This window comes from Phascolarctos cinereus, unplaced genomic scaffold (assembly GCF_003287225.1).
Source record: "Phascolarctos cinereus isolate Bilbo 61053 unplaced genomic scaffold, phaCin_HiC Scaffold_2;HRSCAF=192, whole genome shotgun sequence".
Lineage (NCBI taxonomy): Eukaryota > Metazoa > Chordata > Mammalia > Diprotodontia > Phascolarctidae > Phascolarctos > Phascolarctos cinereus.
Genome location: NW_027555625.1, coordinates 36,810,393 through 36,830,383, shown reverse-complemented (window position 1 = coordinate 36,830,383; position 19,991 = coordinate 36,810,393). Strand labels below are relative to the sequence as shown.

General features: G+C 41.3%; 3 protein-coding genes across 5 annotated transcripts in view; 1 reads left to right on the top strand and 2 right to left on the bottom strand.

Moving 5' to 3' along the window:
• LOC110202767 (uncharacterized) overlaps positions 1-15,869 on the bottom strand; it is a 96,891-nt gene extending 81,022 nt beyond the window's left edge. Inside the window, exon 1 of one of the 3 annotated variants that reach the window (XM_020979045.2) lies at positions 15,758-15,869. The gene's annotated coding sequence lies outside the window, so the exon portion shown is untranslated. Of the gene's footprint in view, positions 1-1,222; positions 2,288-15,716 lie in introns of those variants that run through there. The other 2 variants (XM_020979039.2, XM_020979049.2) reach the window with 2 other exon arrangements.
• The window catches only part of LOC110202780 (uncharacterized), a 283,878-nt gene that overhangs the window by 199,164 nt on the left and 64,723 nt on the right, over positions 1-19,991 (top strand). The window lies entirely within an intron of this gene.
• The window catches only part of LOC144454152 (uncharacterized), a 41,388-nt gene continuing 23,903 nt past the window's right edge, over positions 2,507-19,991 (bottom strand). The window contains 5 exon segments of the mRNA XM_078149298.1: positions 2,507-5,549; positions 5,552-5,785; positions 7,407-7,502; positions 8,268-8,394; positions 15,301-15,387. Of these exon segments, the coding sequence (XP_078005424.1) occupies positions 4,018-5,549; positions 5,552-5,785; positions 7,407-7,502; positions 8,268-8,394; positions 15,301-15,333 (2,022 nt within the window). The 5' untranslated portion in view covers positions 15,334-15,387 and the 3' untranslated portion in view covers positions 2,507-4,017.

Sequence of the window (19,991 nt, the reverse complement as noted above, 5' to 3'; positions counted from 1 at the left end):
GGAAATTGAGAGGATGCCCATCAACTGGGGAATGGCTGAGCAAACTGTGTTATATGAATCTAATGGAATACTATTGTGCTATAAGAAATGATGAACAGGCTGACTTCAGAAAAACCTGGAAAAACTTGTACAGTCTGATGCTGAGTAAAGTGAGCAGAACCAAGAGAACTTTGTACACAATAACAGCCATGTTATGCAATGACCAATATTGTTAAACTGAATCTTTCTCAGTATTACAAGGATCTAAGACATCACCAGAGGACTCCAGTGGAAAATGCTGTCCACATCCAAAGAAAGAACTATGGAAGTCGAATCGTTTTCACTTATTTTTACCTTGAGTTTTGCTTCCTTTTTCTGATGGTTTCTCCTTTTGGTTTTAATTTTTACTTACAACTTCACTAGTGTGAAAACATGTTTAATGGGTATCTAAATGTATAGACTATATCAGATTGTGCATCCTTGGGGAGGGGGGGGAGGAAGGGTGAGAAAAATTTTCAACTCAAAAGAATATGGAAGTGATTGTTGATAAATCAAAATAAATTAATAAAAACAAACAAACAAAAAAAAAGAAGGTAGAGCTGGGGAGGAAAAGAGAAGCAGGAGAGTGAGGGGTCACGCTGGGGGTCTGCCCTGCTCAGACCAGACATTCCCACTTCTACACTGCGGGGGTGAGGGGGGTCAGGGAGAGGGGCAGGGGCTGGGGGCGGCCAGACGGAAGCGGTCATTTCTCTCCTGGGGGGCGGGGGGTTGTCTTTGGGCCAGCATTTCTTTAGAGACAAACTGGAGGACAAATGACCCTTTCAGCAGGGGGGAGGGCACGGGCCGGCAGCATCAGGGAAGGCTTCCCGGACGAAGTGTTACCCAGGAGGATGCTGGGAGGAAGAGAAGAGGCCACGGGAAGTCCGCACCAAGGACCAGACACTCACACCGGGAGCACGTTTCCTGGGACTCTGGGCAGAGGACAAGGCCTGAGGCCTGGAGGGGCAGGCCCTGACCAGGGCCAGGGGAAGTAGGCTTGACTGCAGGATTAGAACCCGCTCCCAGGCTCTGCCTCCGCCTGCTCGACCTCCAATCCCCGCCCCTTCCCCCCCCCCGCATGGGCCGCCCCCAGACCCCTGGGAGACCCTCGGGGGCTTCCTTCCTCCTGTGGCGGACGCTCCTCCGATTCTCCGTGTGCTCCCCAGCCAGCCCCCGGTGCTCCGACCCCGCCGCATCCCCTCACCGGTTCCGCCTGGGCCTGGCCCTGCTGTAAGCCCCGCTCACCCGATCACACTTCAGCCCAGTATAGACAAGGGGAAGCGGGAACCAGCGAGGGTGGAAGAGGCGTAGAGAAAAGGAAGCGGAAATGTCATAGAAAGATAAAAGTCCAATCCTCTCGCAGGTGAGCTTGCAAATGCCCCTCAGGCGACAACGCCTTCTGGGAATTGTAGTTTAGAGGCCGATGGGGCTTCTGCATGCCTGGGGCTCGACCCCTCCCAGCCAAACTAGCTTTATCAAAGTTAATCATCGCAATATGCTGTTCTCACTGTGTATAATGTTCTCTTGGTTCTGTTCTTCACTCAGCATTGGTTCATGAGAATTTCTAGGTTTTTCTGAAATCTGTCTGCTAATCTTTTCTTATCACACAACAGTATGCCATTACATTCATATACCACAACTTATTCAGCCATTCTCCAATTGATGGGCATACCCACAATTTCCAATTCGTGGCCACCACAAAAACAGCTGCTATAAATGATTTGTACATGTGGGTCCCTTACCCTTTTTTATGATCTCTCAGGGATACAGACCTACAGGTCACAATTCCAACAATGCATTAGTGTTTCCATTTTCCTGTATCTATCATTTTCCTTTTCTGTCATATTAGCCAATCTGAGAGGTGTGAGGTGGTACATTAGAGTTGTCTCCTTATGCATTTCTCCAATCAGGAGTGGTTTAAAGCATTTTTTCATAACTATAGATACCTTTAATTTCTTCATCTAAAAACTGCCTGTTCATATCCTTTGACTAGTTATCATTTGGGGAATGAATTGTATTCTTATAAACTTGACTCAGTTCTCTGTGTTAGAGAAATGAGACCATCATCAGAAACACTGGCAGTAAAAATTTGTTTCTCACTTTCTGCTTTCCTTCTAATCTTGGTTGCACTGGTTTTGTACAAATATTTAATATAATCAAAATTATCCTTTTTGCATTTCATTATGTTCTCTGCCTTTTGTTTGGTAACAAATTCTTCCCTTCTCCACATAGATAAACTATTCCTTGCTCTCCGGATTTGCTGATGGTATTATCATTTATGTATAAATCATTCTACCTTATTTGGCTGATCCAACACTCTATTTTTAGCTAGTACCAAATCTTTGAAAATTGCCACTTTATAATGTAGTTTTAGATCTGCTAAGGCTAGGCCACCTTCCTTTGCAATACTTTTCATTAATCCTCATGAGATTCTGGCTCTATAAAATATTTTTTTGGTAGTTTCATTAGTATGGCAATAGAAAATAAATTTAAGTCAAATTGTCATTTTTATTATATTAGCTCAGCCTACCCAGGGGCGATTGATATTTTTCCAACTATTTAGATATGACTTTATTTGTGTGAAAAGTGTTTTGTAATTGTGTTCATATAGTTCCTGGGTTTGTCTTGGCAGGTAGATTCAGTGGAATAGATTACGTACACAAGACACAGTGGTCACTGTATAGTAATCTACTGTGATAAACCCAAAGACTCCAGCTTCTGAGATAAGAACTCACTTTTTCACAACTGTTGAGAAAGCTGGAAAATAAATACTGTGGTGGAAACTAAGCAAAGTGAACATCATATACTACATACACCATAACAGCCTCTTCACCTTGGGATGGCATCAGTGTGGTGGTGGTTGTCCTTTGTGCTCAAAGAGGACCAAAATGACATCACTATGTCAGGGTCAAAGTACAGTGTGCCCATCAGTGGCTGATCAGACCAATATGTGCTCAGAAGACTACAACAAGTCAGATACAAATAGTCCATATGAACATTGGGAGTGGTGCATCAATGTGGGTCTCTCAAAGGACCTGTATTGCACAAACATTCCTTCCACTATCTTCTGTTCCCTTCCCATGTCAGCTCAGCACTGTCTCCCATCATCTTCATGCTAAATCATTTCTGCCACATTCTTTGTGCATCTGCCTATGGGAACAAGGACTCTTACATGTTCCTAACTCCTCTTGCTCATATGCTGTACAATTTCTTCTCCCACTCCTATCTAGCAGGGCATAGATGATGGATTGAGGGAGGGAAGGAGGTATGACTCCTCACTCACGATACAGACTGTGACCCGTGATTACTGGACATGTTCTGAGCTATAAGGATGATATACTTGTTTTTCACCTCCTTCTGCTGCGCTTCTCTAAGCCCAATCATATCATTTTTTTGCTCTAGTATGAGTTCTGTGATGCCTAGTAAGATGTGCCTTCCTCAAGAAGGCCTTCCCACACACAATGCATTGATAATGTTTCTCTCCAATATGAATTATTTGATGTCGAATAAGTTCTGAGTTGTATGGGAAAGCCTCCCCACGCTCCTTATATTCAAAAAGAAAGTTACCAACATGAATTTGCTCATACACGTTAACACTCTTTCTTCTGAAGGACTTTCCACATTCACTATACTCTTAAGGTTTCTCTCCAGTATGAATTCTCTGATGCATAGCAAGCTTCAAATTTTTCCTGAAGGCCTTCCCACATTCTACATTCATAAGGTTTCTCTTTTCCAGTATGAACTCTCTGATGCACTTTAAGTTGTTCCTTATTCCTAAAGGCCTTTTTACATTCACCACATTCATAAAGTTTCTCTCCAGGATGAATTCTTTGATGAACAGGAAGCTCTGACTTACTCCTGAAGGCCTTCCCACATTCACTATATTTTTAAGATTTCTCTCCAGTATGAATTCTCTGATGCACAGTAAGCTCTGATTTAATACTGAAGGCTCTCCCACATTCACTACATTCATAAGGTTTCTCTCCAGTATGAATTTTTTCATGTTGAATAAGCTGTGAGTTGTAGTGGAAAGCCAATCCCACACTGCTTACATTCATAAAGCATCTCTCCAGTATGAATTCTCTGATGCTCAGTATGATGTGTTTTCCTCCTGAAGTACGTACCACATTGACTACATCAATAAGGTTTTTCACCAGTATGAATTTTTCTATGTTGAGTAAGACATGACTTGTAGCGGAAAGCCTTCCCACATTCATTACATTCATAAGGTTTCTCTCCAGTATGAACTCTCTGATGCACTGTAAGATGCTCCTTACTCCTGAAAGCCTTTCCACATTGCCTACATTCATAAGGTTTTACTCCAGTATGAATTTTTTGATGTTGAATAAGACGTGAGTTGTAGGGGAAAGCCTTCCCACACTGCTTACATTCATAAAGCATCTCTCCAGTATGAAATCTCTGATGCACAGTAAGCCTTGACTTAATCCTGAAGGCCTTCCCACGTTCACTACACTCATAAGATTTCTATCCAGTATGAATACTCTGATGCACAGTAAGCTCTGACGTACTCTTGAAGTCCTTCCCACATTCACTACATTCATAAGGTTTCTCTCCAGTGTGAACTCTCTGGTGCATTCTAAGGTGTTTCTTAATCCTGAAGGCCTTTCCACATTCACGACATTCATAAGGTTTCTCTCCAGTATGAATACTCTGATGCACAGTAAGCTCTGACTTACTCTTGAAGGCTTTCCCACATGCACTACATTCATAAGGTTTGTCTCCAGTATGAATTCTCTGATGCTCGGTATGATGTGCTTTCCTCTTGAAGTTCTTTCCACATTCACTACATTCATAAAGTTTCTCTGCAGTGTAAAGTCTCTGATGCATTCTAAGGTGTTTCTTAATCCTGAAGGCCTTCAAACATTCACGACATTCATAACGTTTCTCTCCAGTATGAATACTCTGATGCACAGTAAGCTGTGACTTACTCTTGAAGGCCTTCCCACATTCACTACATTCATAAGGTTTCTCTCCAGTATGAATTCTCTGATGCAGTATAAGTTGTTTCTTACTCCTGAAGACCTTCCTACATTCACTACATTCATAAGGTTTCTCTCCACTATGAATTCTTTCATGCACTGTAAGTTCTGTTTTACTCCTGAACGTCTTCCCACATTCCCTACATTCATACAGTCTCTTTACAGTATGAATTTTTTGATGTTGAGTAAGATATGAGTTATAGGGGAAAGCCTTCCCACACTCCTTACATTCATAAAGCATCTCTCCAGTATGAATTCTCTGATGCACAGTAAGCTCTGACTTACTCTTGAAGGACTTCCCACATTCACTGCACTCATAAGGCTTCTCTCCAGTATGAATTCTGTGATGCAAAGTAAGCCCTGACTTAATCCTGAAGGCCTTTCCACATTCACAACATTCATAAGGTTTTTCTCCAGTATGAATTCTCTGATGCACAGTAACCTCTGACTTCCTCTTGAAGGCCTTCCCACATTCACTACATTCATAAGGTTTCTCTTCAGTGTGAACTTTCTGATGCATTGTAAGTTGTTCTTAATCCTAAAGGCCTTTCCACATTCACTACAATTATAAGGTTTCTCTCCAGTATGAATTTTTTGATGTTGAGTAAGATTTGAATTGCAGAGGAAAGCCTTCCCACACTCCTTACATTCATAAAGCATCTTTCCAGTATGAATTATCTGACACACAGCAAGATGCTCCTTGCCCAGGAAGGCATTCCCATATCCATTACATCCAAGAGGTTTATCTCCAGCAAATTCCTGGCTCTCTGAAAGGAAGAATACAGAGCTGATTAACCCTGCCCTTTTCACCCTTTTCCAAGGTTCTTAGTTGCTCAAAGGTTTTAGAGATATTCTCTTGCCTTCTCACTTCAGAAGGCCAGTCTCACTAGCCTTCCACTAGAGATTGGTTTATCTTACGTGAAAGTATGATGACTCAAAGGTAACATGTAAATGAATTCACTATAACATGAAATTACCAAGCGGGAATGAATGAACCCTTACTCTACTTTCAATGGCTGACATTTGAATGGAAAAGAATATTCAGAAAAAATAAACAAACAGATGATTTTGATGTATCCTTATCCTCTGAAGTGAAAATAGTAAGGGAAAAGACTGAACAGAAAGAAAATAGAGAATTAAGTTCAGAGTGAGGAAGAGAAATAGATACAAGAAGTCAACAGAATAAAGAAGAAATATGAGGCTGAAAACATGAGAACTGTTGCTATAAATTTCCTCTAAATCTAACATACCTACTTTGTAAGGAATTGATTGAAATTTGTGAGATGAAGACATATGGTGTTTTTCACAAGAGAAATGACTAATAAGTACCTGAAACATTACTCAAGCTCTGCTAATCAAAGAAGCAAAAATGAAAACAATTTGGAGGTAGCAATAAACAGCCTTCAGATTAGCAAGATACCTGAAAAGTATAAATTTTGGGAATTATGTTGAAATAGCTACTTATTAAGCTGCTGCCATTTTCCTTAAATGATAAGAATTTCAGCTGCAGCTACAAAACTGTTCATACCCTTTCACCCTATGGCCCCAGTAGTAGGTCTGCAGCCTCAATATGTTACTGAAAGCAAACAAAGCACTCTCAGCAAATTTTCACAACAGCTTTTTGTGAAAGAGCAAAATAATACAGGGCAGGTAGGTGGCACAGTGGATAGAGCACTGGTGGTGAAGTAAGGAGGACCAGAATTCAAATCTGACCTCAGACCAAACAACTGACATGTAATAGCTGTGTGATCCTGGGAAAATCCTTTAACCGCACTGCCTAAAAAAAAAAAAGTACTCTTTAAAAAAAATAGCAAAATAATGAAAATCTTAGGTCCAATGATGGGGTTATGGCTATACAAGTCCTGTGATATGAACATAATAATGTGCCTTTATAAACATGATTTCAAAGCATAAAGAAAAAAACAGGATAACATATAAAATGACAGGCTGAAGAAACGGGAATTAGGTTAGGAGTATTTTTAAAAGTAGCAGCAAAGCAACATAATCATAGACACAAAACAAATAATATCAGAAAAGAATTCACAAAGAACAAGAGCACCCTACTTAATACTTTTAATAATGTGCTTTCTTTAAAAGAATGAATTCATGCAAGTGAGGCAGGTGAAATAAGATGATCTTCAATGAACAGAAGAGATATAACTGCCCTGTACTGAGGCAACAACTTTGAGAGTGGACATACAGTAAAGAGATACAGTACAAAAGGAACTTCTTGAGGTAAAAAATGAAGTTAAAACTCTCAACTCCTCTCAATAGGCCAGAGAAGCTTTAACACACCACTTTCGTTCAATGTTTTCAAGAGCTTCGACCTAAAATGACCAACAGATTACCAGTTTGCAATGACTCATCTGCTTGGTTTTATGCAGTCACCTGGACAGCTGCTTCTTGGAATATCTGCCTCTGGCAAGGAAGACACTTTCTTTCTTTCCAACTGGTCACTCTCATTTGGTTTGGAAGCTGCAAATCCTGTTCATTGAAAATGAAAAAGTGCTGGGCAGTCATCTCATATCGAGTTCCATCATTGAACAGCTAGATGAAATACTCCCTCCAACTTTACTAGAAAGGTGGGGGAATAAGGGTGCTAGGTATATGTTATACCCCCAAGAACACTATGTTAGCTGATTTTGTCTGACTTTTTTTTTCTTCTTCAATCATGGGGAGCTCAATGGGTTGGTTGGAGGGAGAAGTAGGATTTTTTCTTTCTTTTTGGTTTTTTTTTTTCAGGTGGCAGGGGAAGGAGAAATTAAATCTTTTTTCAAAAAGTATCCACAAAACTTAATAAAAGAATTCAAAACAAGTTCAAACTCTCTTTCGAAAAAAAGGAGGCATGCTAGGAAGACCTCAAGGATAGTACAAAAGACCACTGAAAGGATACTCATATTGTGTAAATGGATTACTGAGTAGGACTTGGGAAAAATAGCTCATTTCACTCACTGACTGCTTAGGCAGTGGGAACACTGCATGATGAACCCTACGTTGGAATTAAAGAATATCTTGGATCTGAGGTAATAACAGGGGGGAAGATACGTTTCTCAAGGATAACTACAAATCAAGAAATCAATTTCCAGGCATACTAAGCTTGGACCTTTTTCCTGGAAACAGGTAGCACAAGTAATCTGTCTCTTGGTACAAATGGATTAGGAAGAGTTTCCTTTTGCATGCCAAAGAACAACTGTTAAAATCTTGCTCTCACAGTATGTATCAAGACTCCAAAGGGGTAGCTGTTCTTACCCAAAGAGACCAAGTTCCTATAGTTCTCCAGCATCACATCCCTGTACAATTTTTTCTGAGATGGGTTCAACTGTACCCACTCTTCCTGGGTGAATTCCACAGCCACATCCTTGAACGTCACTGATTCCTGAAATAACAAAAACATTTGTGCTTACCCAGCTAAAGCTCTTAACTGTTATGAAGTTCAAATATAAACTACTTGCTATTAAGGTGAGAGAATTGAGGGTTTTAGGACAGCAGGTGGTACAGGGAATTGAGGCAACTGAGTCAACCACATTAACTCCATTTTCTGACTCAATTCTAGAGGTACCTCAGTTCTTTTTTTGTTCAATCACAGGTCTAGTCCAACTTCTGTATTTTGAGAAAAATTTATTCAATTGTGGGAATTGGGAGATAACCTAATTGCACTGTTTGAACTTAGCCTTGCATGACTCAGAGAGGAGACCTACTCTACCTGCTGTTCAGTCCATGCTGATCAGAAACCCAGTCAAATGTTAAAAGAGTTTTCTCACAAGTACATTTGAAGCAACCCATATGTCTTATCTGAAAGCTGGCCCCCTACTGAACAATTAATTACTGTTCCCATGTTCCTTTCATCGTATACTACTTTCAGGGAGTGGGACACCTCATTCTGAATGGAGGGAACTGAACCTGTTGCCTTTCCCCCCCCCAACATGAAAAGTTTCCAGTCGCTTCTCCAATTGGAAATCAGATTACCTAACATTTTATTTTTTGCTTTTAATTAATTGCTCTTGATTGTTTTTAATTTATAAAAGTATGTCTTGCCCTATTCAGGATCCACATCTAAGATAAGGAAGGGGCCTGGTCCCAGTTTTCTGTGCAACTGCCATGCATTGCTTAATATATTGATATGCCCCAAAGATTGAACCTTTGTTTCTTTAGCCATTTCATCATTCTCTTGCCATCAAGAATTGTTTTATTTATTTATTTGCATCCCAATATAGTGTCTGGTATATAGCATGCACTTAAGAAATTCTCTCCCAAAAAAGAACTAATACAAGTGTGTATAGAATGATTTTATATACACATAAACATAAACATACAACACAAACACACACACATACAGACATTTGTATCTAATGGTAGCCATCTCTAGAGTTTGGGGGGGTAGGGAGAAAAATTTATATGGAATTTCATTATACATTTAAAAAGAATAGCAAGTTGTAGATATCAGATTTTTAGTTTCCCATACAATCATCTTTTGTTATTATACACGTATTGGAAATGCTTGTGTTATTCCATAAATTAAAAATTAAACGAATAAAAATTTTTAAAAAAAGAATTACTCTCTAATTAGTCTGCAGATTTCTTCATGGAAGGAGCTAGTATTTCGGTCCTTGGTATCCTCGGCACGTAGCACAGTGCCTGGCACTAAGTAGGTATTTAATTAATGCTTATTGTTGTAAATGGTTCCAATGACATCAATTTTAAACTTGTCCTTCATTTTTATATTTTTACATTGAACACCTGTGGCTCCTACTTCTACCCTCTGAGCTGAAGGAGAAATATGGCTAATTTCTTTTGTACTCGCTGAAATAAACAATGAAAATGAAATAGCTGAAGATAGCTATTATGTAGTCCGAAGTATTCACTTCTAATCTAAACAAGCCCAGTTTCTTTGAGCAATCAGCCTGGTCTCTTCAGAAGTAAGAGAGCTACCATTCCTCTTTTCATCCAATCACTGTGCTTCTTGAAATGTGCTGCTCTGAAATGAACACCATTGTGTTCCATGCTCCTGGAACCACAAGAGCAAAGACCAGCATGGTGGACTACAATCTCCTGTCTGTAACAACATGTGAACAATTTTTCACTATTGAAAAGGGTGTTAAAGGACCATTACTTTCCAATTCCTGTATTTAAGAATCCAATTTTCTCATTTTACAAATTAGGGAAGTGAGGCCCTCAGAGGGAAAGTTGACTTGCTTAAGGTCAAAAGGGGAGTAACTGATGCATCTACACTTTGAGCGCAGGTCCTGCTGCCTTCAAATCCAGGGCTATTCTGAATGTACAATGTTGCCATTCCCTTTCAGTATAACCAGACTAAGGCCAACACTGAGTTTTTGGACAGAAACATTCCAAAGAGAAGTCTTTGGGGCAGCAAAGAACTGGAAACAAACTGAATTCTCAACACTAAAGAACAGCTAGAAAAATATGGTATATAAACAACAGTCATTTATATAGATAATTATGACAAATATAAGCAATTCTGAGAAGCATTTGAAGATATGCATTAACTGACAGTGCAAAATAAGCAGACCCAACAAAATATAATACACAAATACTTCAAAACTATAAATAATCAAAAAAAGATACTGAACTATAAAAAAAAATAATACATGTGAACATTCGGGGTAGATTCTCTAAATTCAATCATCTCATATTTCTTCTGAGCTACTTCCATTCTGCTTTGCTCATAGAGTATAGCACCCTCTCAGATGAGGGCATGCCATGATGGGCACTCCTGTACCAGTTTCTCCCAAGTCACATATTCCATTCCAAAGTTCTTAAAAGAGACCTTGAGAGTCCTTTCTGTTAGAGCAAAGTATTAGGAACATAGGGATACCCATCAACTGGAAAATACCTGATCATTTCATGAAGTGGAATATTATTGTGCCCTAAGAAATCTTGAAAACGATACTTTGAAAGAAAATAGGAAGACTTGCATAAAGCAATGAAGGGAGAAAAGAGCAGAACTAAGAAAACAATTTACAAATGACAATACCATTCAATAATAAGCCATGACTCCAGAGATCTGATGATGAAACTTGCTACCGAAATTCTAACACAAAAGTGCTGACAAACTTGTTTATTTATTTTACATGACTATGCTTACTGGCTATAAATGCGTTGTTTTTCTTTTTTTACTGGACGTGCAAGGAGAGGGTAGCATGTAAAAGAAGAGAGCTAGAGATAGTGTTGTCAGAAAAAAAGAGAAAAGATGCACAGAAGAGAAGGAAGTCGAAAAAGAAAAAGAGGACAGTTTTAAAAGTCCCATGCAAATTGACTAGACAAAAACAACCCAAAAAGTCTATAACCAAGCCTCAAAGAAACATGCAGTTTCGACAAAAGCCCAACAAGAATTGATGGAGTTGTGAACTGATCCAACCATTCTGGAGAGTAATTTGGAACTATGCCCAAAAGGCCTAAAACACTGCACATTTTTTAATCCAGCAATACCATCACTAGGTCTGTATCCCAAAGAGATTATAAGAAGGGCAAAGGGACCCACATGTACAAAAATATTTATAGCACCTCTTCTTCTGGTGGCAAAGAATTGGAAATTGAAAGGATGCCTATCAAATAGGGAATGGCTGAACAAGTTCTGGTTCCTGCATGTAATAGAATACAATTGTGCTATAAGAAATAATGAGCAGGCAGATTTGAGAATAACAGAGGAAGAATTACATGAATTGATGATGAATGAAGTGAGCAGAACCAGGAGAACAGTATACATAGTGACAGCAAAATTGTGCAATGATCAACTTTGACAGCCATGGCTCTTCTCAGCAACACAATGATGTAAGACAATGCTATCTACATCCAAACAAAGAACCATGGAGAGTGAATTCAGAGCAAACATACTATTTCCACTTTTTTTTGCTTGTTTTCTTTTCTTGTAGCTTTTTCCAGCCTGTTCCGATTCTTCTTTCACAACAATTATGTTTAATATGAGTGTACGTGTGTAACCTATATCTGACTTCTTGCCATCTAGGAGAAACGGAAAGAAAGGCTGGGAGGTAAAAGAAAGTTTGAACTCAAAATCAAAAGTGAATGTTGAAAACTATCCTTACTTGTAATTGAAAAAATAAAAACTATTAAGTGGAAAAATAAAATATAATTTTCAAAAGAGTTTATAACTCTCCAATTGGCTAACTTCCTTTTCATAATTTTCAATTGCTTTTATTGTTTTTCTAATTTTTTCTCAATCTCTCTCATTTAATTTTTGAGTTCCATTTTAAGTTAATCAAGAGTTCTTTTTCGGCTAGTGACCATTTAACATTATTTTTCTGGGACAGGAGTGGCTTTTTTTACCTCACTTTTTCCTCTGAATATGAACCCAGATACTGTTTATCACCAAAGTATCTATCTACAATTGGGTTCTTTTCCCTCTGCTTGCTTATTTTGATTTTCAGTTTTATATAATCAAGTTTTAATCCCCAAGTTCTAGGCCTCAAGTCATGCTTACTGTTATTTTCTGAATTCCGTGGAAGGGCTCAACCTCAGGGACTCCTTCCTCCCTTAAACCACAGTTCAGGCCTCTAGCCATTCTGCCCCCAAAATGTTCGTCCCTGTGGTACTGCACTCACCAGGTATGTGCTCACTTCTCACCAACAGCTACAACCCCAGATAACTTCTGGTCAGCTCTGCTAGATCTAGCTTTGGGAAACAGAGGGAGGGGGCTGGAGGGTTTTTCAGTCTTCCTACATTCAGCCTTCTGCTGGTCCTTAGGCAAAGTTTGAGGTGCAAGTTTGCGAGGTAAAATTTCTGAGGCCTAGCTTGCTTCTTGCAGAGCTGATCCAGGGCCTCTAATCTGTTGATTCAATGAAGTCAGCCTGGAAGTGACTACACCTCACTTACCCCAAAACTCAGCCCTTGGAGGTCCTCTCAAGTTTTCTTAGGAGAACAACTTGCTTTACCCCTTTATTTCTGCTGCTCCCATTATTTAATGGCAATTCTCCATGTTTTTGGAGAAATATACAGAGCATTTTTTTTCTGTGAATTTTCCTGTTTTTCCATTTGGCCTACTCTGTTTTTTATGGAGTTATTTTCTTCAACATTTTTTTGTGTCTCATTTACCAAGCTGTTGACTCATTTTTCATGACTTTCTTGCTTCACTCTCATTTCTCCTCTACTTACTTGATTTTCAAAAGCTTTTTTAACCTCTTTCATTGCCTGACACCAATTAATATTTTCTTGTAGGCTTTGGATGTAAGAGCTTTGACTTTGTTTTCTTCTGAGTGTGTTTGGATCTTCCTTGTCACCACAGTAATTTTCTATGGTCAGAATGGGGCTGTACTCACTCAGCCTGGCTCCACTCCCACCAAGGCGCAACAGACCTTTCCTGCTAACCTTCTAAGTGGTTTTTTGGCATCTCTAGGCTGAGAGGTCTGGAAACCACCACTGCTACCTGTAATTCAGTGGCCCCAAGGCCTGATTCCAGTTTGCTGGGCCCTGATTGCACTGGTACAACCTGTGTAGGACTGCACTACTCTCTCACTTGGTGCAACAACTTTCTGACACCTTCTAAGTTGTCTTGTGCTGGAAAATTGTTTCTCTCTGCTTTTTGTGGGTTCCACTGCTCTAGAATTTCTTTAAAATAATTACTAGAGATATTGGGGGGGAGGGCTGAGAGGACTTCCTGCCTTTTTTACACCGCCATCCCGCTCTAGCTTACATTAAATTAAAAAGGTTTTGTATAAATGAAACAAATGTTGCCAAGATCAGAGGGAAAGAAAAAAATTGCAAAAACTACTCTCGATGATCTCAGAGAAAGGTCTTATACCTAAAACATATAAAGAAATTTATGAAATCTGTAATACAAATCATTCCTTAATTGATAAGTGGCCAAAGCATATGAACAGGCAGTTTTGTAACAAAGAAATCAAAACAATTTATACTGATGTGAAACAATGCTCTAAATCATAATTGATTAGAGAAATGAAAATTCAAACACCTTGAGATATCATTTTATACCTATCAGTGTGGCTGAAATATAGACAGGGAAACCAACAAATATTGGGAGGGATGTGGAAAAATGGGACACTAATTCATTCTTGGTGGAATTGTCAACTGATCCAACTATTTTGGACAGCAACTTGTAATTTTACCCAAAAAGCTACTAAACTATCTATACTCACTGATCCAGCAATACCAATACTAGATCCATTTCCAAAGATGATTAGGGAAAAAAAGAAAAGAACCCACATGTTCTCAAATGTTTATACAACCTCTCTTTCTGGTGGCAAAGAACTGGAAATTGCAGGGATGCCTAACAAGTGGGGAATGGGTGAACAAGTTGTGGTATAAGATTATGATAGATTTTTGGTGTAATATAAGAAAAGTATGAGCTCAATGATCTTAGAATGACTTACAGAGAACCAAGGGAACATTGTATATACTAATAGCAGTATTGTTTTAAGAATGAATTTGAATAAGTTATTTTGATTACTGTAAATACCTAAATTAACTATGAAGGACATATGAAGACATTATCTGCATCCAGAGAAAGAACTGAAAATTAAAGGATGTATAGAAGAATTTTACATACACATATATACATACCTGCATACACACAAACACAAACACACACATGTCCTACTTGTGTCTAATGGTAGCCATAGTGGGGAGGAGGGAGAAAAAAATTCACACGGTAACTTTGTAATACATTTAAAAGGAATAACAACTGAACATAAAGATGTGCAATTTCATATGTAATTCGTTTTTATTCTGTTGAAAATGCTTGTTTTATCCCATGAATTATAAATAACACCAATAAATGTGAAAAGTGAGAAGAAACAGGAAGACTGAGCACAGCAGCAGCAGTAATGATCAGCTGTGAAAGACTCAGCCACTCTGATGAATACAATGACCCAGGAAAAGTTTAAAGGACCATTAAAAAAACAGAGAGAACTGATGAACTTTGAGTGAGGACTGAAGCTCCCTCTTTCTCACTTTCATTGTCCTTACTTTTTTTTTTGTACCAGGAGTAATATACAACTGTTCTGCATTACCTTACAGTCATAATGGCTATCCTATTTTCCCTTCTCAAAGGGTGGGGGAAGGACTGGAAGTGGAAAGGATTTAGAACTCAAAATTAGAAAAAAAAAACAACCCCACAAAGTAACTGGAAGGTCTTTTTTCTTTTTTTCAGTGTGCAGAGCATGCAGTGGTGTCTGTGGTTATATGATTCTCTGATGCCCACGATTTCTAGTGTTACAGCACAGGACAAAGAAACCTATCCCACGGTCTCTGGCCTAAGATGCTATTTGAGGAAAGCAGCAAGTGGACTCACCTTCCCGGGCGTGGCTGTCAGGGCAGGAGCCATTCCCTCTTTCCAGGCTGTCCTCCTGGGGCAGAGCAGAGGCCACAGAAGGGAGAGCTGGGGAGGAAAGGAGAAGCAGGAGAGTGAGGGGTCACGTGGGGGTCTGCCCTGCTCAGACCAGACGTTCCCACTTCTCCACTGATGGGAGATCGGGGAGGGGGACAGGGAGCTGGGGGCGAGACTGAAGGAGCATTAGAACCCGCCCCCAGGCTCCGCCTCCGCCTGCTCGGCCTCCAACCCCCCCCGAACCCCCAAGCACTGCCGCCCCCAGACCCCTGGGAGCCCCTCGGGGCCTTCCTTCCTCCTCTGCCGGACGCTCCTCCCATTCTCCGTGAGCTCCCCAGCCAGCCCCCGGTGCTCCGCCCCGCCCCGCCGCAACCCCGCACCGGCTCCGCCTGGGCCCGGCCCCGCTCTAGGCCCTGCTCACAGGTCACACTTCAGCCCAGAACAGAGAATGGGAAGCGGGAACAAGCGAGGGTGGAACAGGCAGAGAGAAAGGGAAGCGGAAGTGGCCTAGTAAGAAGGAAGTCCCGTCCTCCCTCCTTTAGGGGTTGGGAAAATACCCCTGAGGCGAGCACGCCCTTCTGGGAATCGTAGTCTGAAGCGTGAGGCGCCTTCTGCGCATGCCTGGAGCTCGGCCTTTTCCCCGTCTTGGAATGTGTCCTGCCTCCCTGGCTGCCCCGCCTGGCTCTTCCTGCCAGCAGGCCCGCCCCCCCGACTCCTCCCCTTACCTCCTGCGTGGTCTTCACAACCTCAGAGGCCACGGGGAGTAGCCAGGCGTGGGCTCACAGACCTCGAGGCTCTTCCGTGGGTAATCAAGGCACACTCTCTCCCACTCTGGCACCGTCACACCAGGCCGGATTCCAATGAAAGGCTTGCTGTGCACCAGCATCCTGTCGGAGAAAGTGACGGAAACACGCAGGGAAGACAGGGCTCTGAGGAGGGAGACTAGGGGCTGGGGCAGTTTGGCGGGAGTGCTCGCTCAGCCCCCTGGGGCATCCAGGAGGAGCAGGACACGAGTGGGCCCGGGGCAGCAGGAGAGGTCAAGGGGGCGCCGGCCAGGACAAGGCCGTGCTGGCTTTGTGTCTGTTTCCTCTGACCCGAGGGAAACCAGGAGACGTGGAGAGCATTTGTCTGGGTCTGAGGAATGCCAGGCGTCTGCTAGATGGGCTCAATAAAACTCAGAGCAAACATTTACTTGGTGCTTACTGTGTTCCAAGCCCGCTGAGTACCTTATAATGACTATCTCATCTGGTCTTCAAAATATCCCTGGGAAGCAGGTGCTGTTAAAGACATTATTTTAAATGTGGAAACTAGGGTGAAGTGACTTGCCCAGGTCCCAGCTATCAAGTGCTGAACTTGGATTTCAGCTCAGGTCTGGGAGAGGTAACAGTAGCAATGTGACAAGTTTGATTCATAAGAGGACTTCATCACCAGAATGTGGTACCTGTCTGGTGCTTTTCTGAGGTCAGAGGGTACCTGGTCAAAGCAATGTCATAATATATGATTTTGCCAGGGGTGAGATCACCCGATGGTGAGACAGCGGATCGTTGTTATGCCAAGCTCAGAACAGCTTACTTGCTTGCCTTAGCGCTGGAAAACAGGGTGTCTAAGAAATCTTACAAGACAATATTGACAAGCAATAATTTAGCCTGCTACTATCAGCCACCAAGACAGCCTCCCAAGCTCCTTATCTATGGTGCTGCCATCCTGCATTCTGGAGTCCCCGCCTGGTTCAGTGGCAGTGGGTCTGGGACAGACTATACTCTCCCAGTCATCACTGTACAGGGTGAAGATGCTGGACTGCATTGCTATGAACATCATTACAGCTGGGCTGTCACAGTGATCCAGCCCTGAACAAAAACCTGGTGACATTTGGCTGCCTCAGCTCAGAGCACAGCTGCTTAACCTTAGGTCAGAGCAGGGACTGCTGTCTTGTCAGGACTGAGCTCTTTGCCCCACCCCCACTGCCTCCTTCATCCCAAGCCCCACATTAGTCACACATTATATTCTCCCAACAAAGGCAGGGCAGAGAGCTGAGAATAATTCCAATACATAGAGATTTGGGGGAATGTAGGAGAGACATAAATAAGTTGGACAATTAACATTAATATTGCAGATACATCCAGAATTCTTCATTCTATCCCTCATGTGTACATTGGAGAAGCAAAACTGTGGGTTTTACTAAAAAGGACAAATGCTGGCTCATTTTGATCCAAACCTTACACTCTTCAGGTAAATCAGGCATGTAGGTGGCACAGCCTGAAGTCAGGAAGAATCCTTTTCTTGAGTTCAAATCTGGCCTCTGACACTTATTGGCTGTGTGACCCTGGGCAAGTCACAGAGCTTGGTCTGCTTCGTTTTCTTTATCCATGAAATGAGATGGAGGAAGAAATGGCAAACCACTTCAGTACCCTGGCCAAGAATACCCTAAATGGGGTCACAAAAGGGTCAGACACGACTGAAATGACTGAAGAACAACTGACCTTGCATCCACGTCCTCATTCTTTCACAGTCATTCAGGGTAAGTCACCAAGCATTTTTAAGCACCTTCTGTGTGCCAGGCACTGTGCTAAGTGGTGCAGGTACAAAGACAGGGAAAATCAACCTCTCCTCTCAAGGACCCAGTCAGTGGGAGACAACAACAGGCACCCAGCTATGTACAAACAGTATGTAGGCAGGATAAATTGGAGTTAATCAGCAAAAGGTCAGTTCTAGGATTAAGGCGATGGGGGGAAAGTTCTTGCTGAATGAAGATGAGATTTTAGGTGGGATCTGAAGGAAGTCTGGGATGTCAGGAGATGAGCAGGAGGAAGGGGAGAGATCCAGGAGTGGGGCAAAACTGGTAGAAAAGCTCAGTCAGGAAATAGATTGTTGGTGTGTTAAAGTAGTGCAGAAAGAGTGGAAAGGTAAGAGGCAGCCAGGTTAGGAAGAGTTTAGAAAACCTAATAGGACTTTATATTTGATTCTGGTATAGAAAACCACTGGAAGTTACTGACTAGGGAGCTTACATGAAGAGACCGTAACTAGAGGGGGATCAGTTGAACAGAAGAGAGGGAAATGGCCTGGATTAGGGACAGAGTTATGGGAGGGAGATACGTCAGAAGGCTTTTTTGGCGGGTTCTTTTTTGGTGAGGGCATTTGGGGTGAAGTTACTTGCCCAGGGTCACACAGCTAGTAAGTGTCCAATATGTGAGGCCAGTTTTGAACTCAGGTCTTCCTGAATCCAGGGCTGGTGCTGTATCTACTACACCATCTACTTGCCCCTCTTTGTAGTCTTCTTGCAAGAAGAAGGAATAGAGTAGTGGTATTAGTAACATATGCAGCCACAGGTGATGCACTTCCAAGAGTACTTCTTTGAAATAATCAATTCCATGATAGCTAAGTCTTTATTTAACTTTTATTTTCTGGTTATATCTGAATATGTCTTACCTCCACCTGCAAAAGGCACACACACACACACACACACACTCAGTCTCTCTCTCTCTCTCTCTCTCTCTCTCTCTCTCTCTCTCTCTCTCTCTCTCTCTCTCTCTCTCTCTCTCTCTCTCTCTCTCTCGTACATGAATATACTTCACCCATTCCTTATCCACAGCTTGGCTAGGAACTTTGCATAATAAAATGTATGTGATCAGTCTCCATAACACCTCTCTCTGTTCCATCCCTTCTCTGAGGCAGATTGATTTCCTTTATAGACTACAGCTGCTGCATTCCTCTTCTCTGCCTCTCCCTCCTTCATTTTAAAAATTATGAACTTACCACTCCACAAGAACAAACATTGCGATTCATGAAGAATACAAAAGGAGGCCACTAGGGGGCGCAGTGGATAGAGCACTGGCCCTGAAATTAGGAGTACCTGAGTTCAAAACCGGCCTCAGACCAAACACTTGACATGTACTAACTGTGTGATCCTGTGCAAGTCACTTAACCCCAATACCCTAAAAAAATTTTTTTAAAAAAGAATACAAAAGAGACGGTTGGTGGATAAAGCCATAAATTCTTATTCCATGAATTCTTTTTTTTTTTACAGTATTACATTTAAGAAGGTAAATAATTAAATAATTCAGTGTGCCTATGTTTTTTGCTTTCTTTTATGCATTTTATTTTTAAATATGTTATTGAGTCTCTGTTTTTTGTTTCTTAACTGCAATCACTTTCTCCAAAGGCAGCATCACACAGTGGGTAGAGAGGTGATCTGAGAGATAGGAAGGCCTGGGTTCAAGTGCAACCTCTGACAAATACCTGCTCTTTGATCTAAGGCACAACACTGAACCATTTGGTCCCATAGGCAACTCTCTAACATGAGAAGTTGTAGAGAAAGTCTTGACCTGCAGTGGTAGAGGGTGTTTGTTCATGAGAATACCTTATAGCAGTGGAACTAAAGGTCCAGACTCTATCCCTACCAATTTCCACCAATGCACACTGCCTCCTAATCTGAAGGCCTTCCCCCACTGAAAAAAGGTAAGTATAAGCAACCAAGAAAAATCAAGATATTGACAATGTCTGAAATATGTCTTCTTATAAACCTCTGGTTCATCAGCTGTCTGACACAAGGTGGGAGGAAGGCTTCATTATCAAGCTTCTCAAGTTAAGATTTTCCTAGTCTCTTTCCAGGTACAGTCCTATGTTTAAAGCTTCTGCCCCATACACTTCATGAGCAA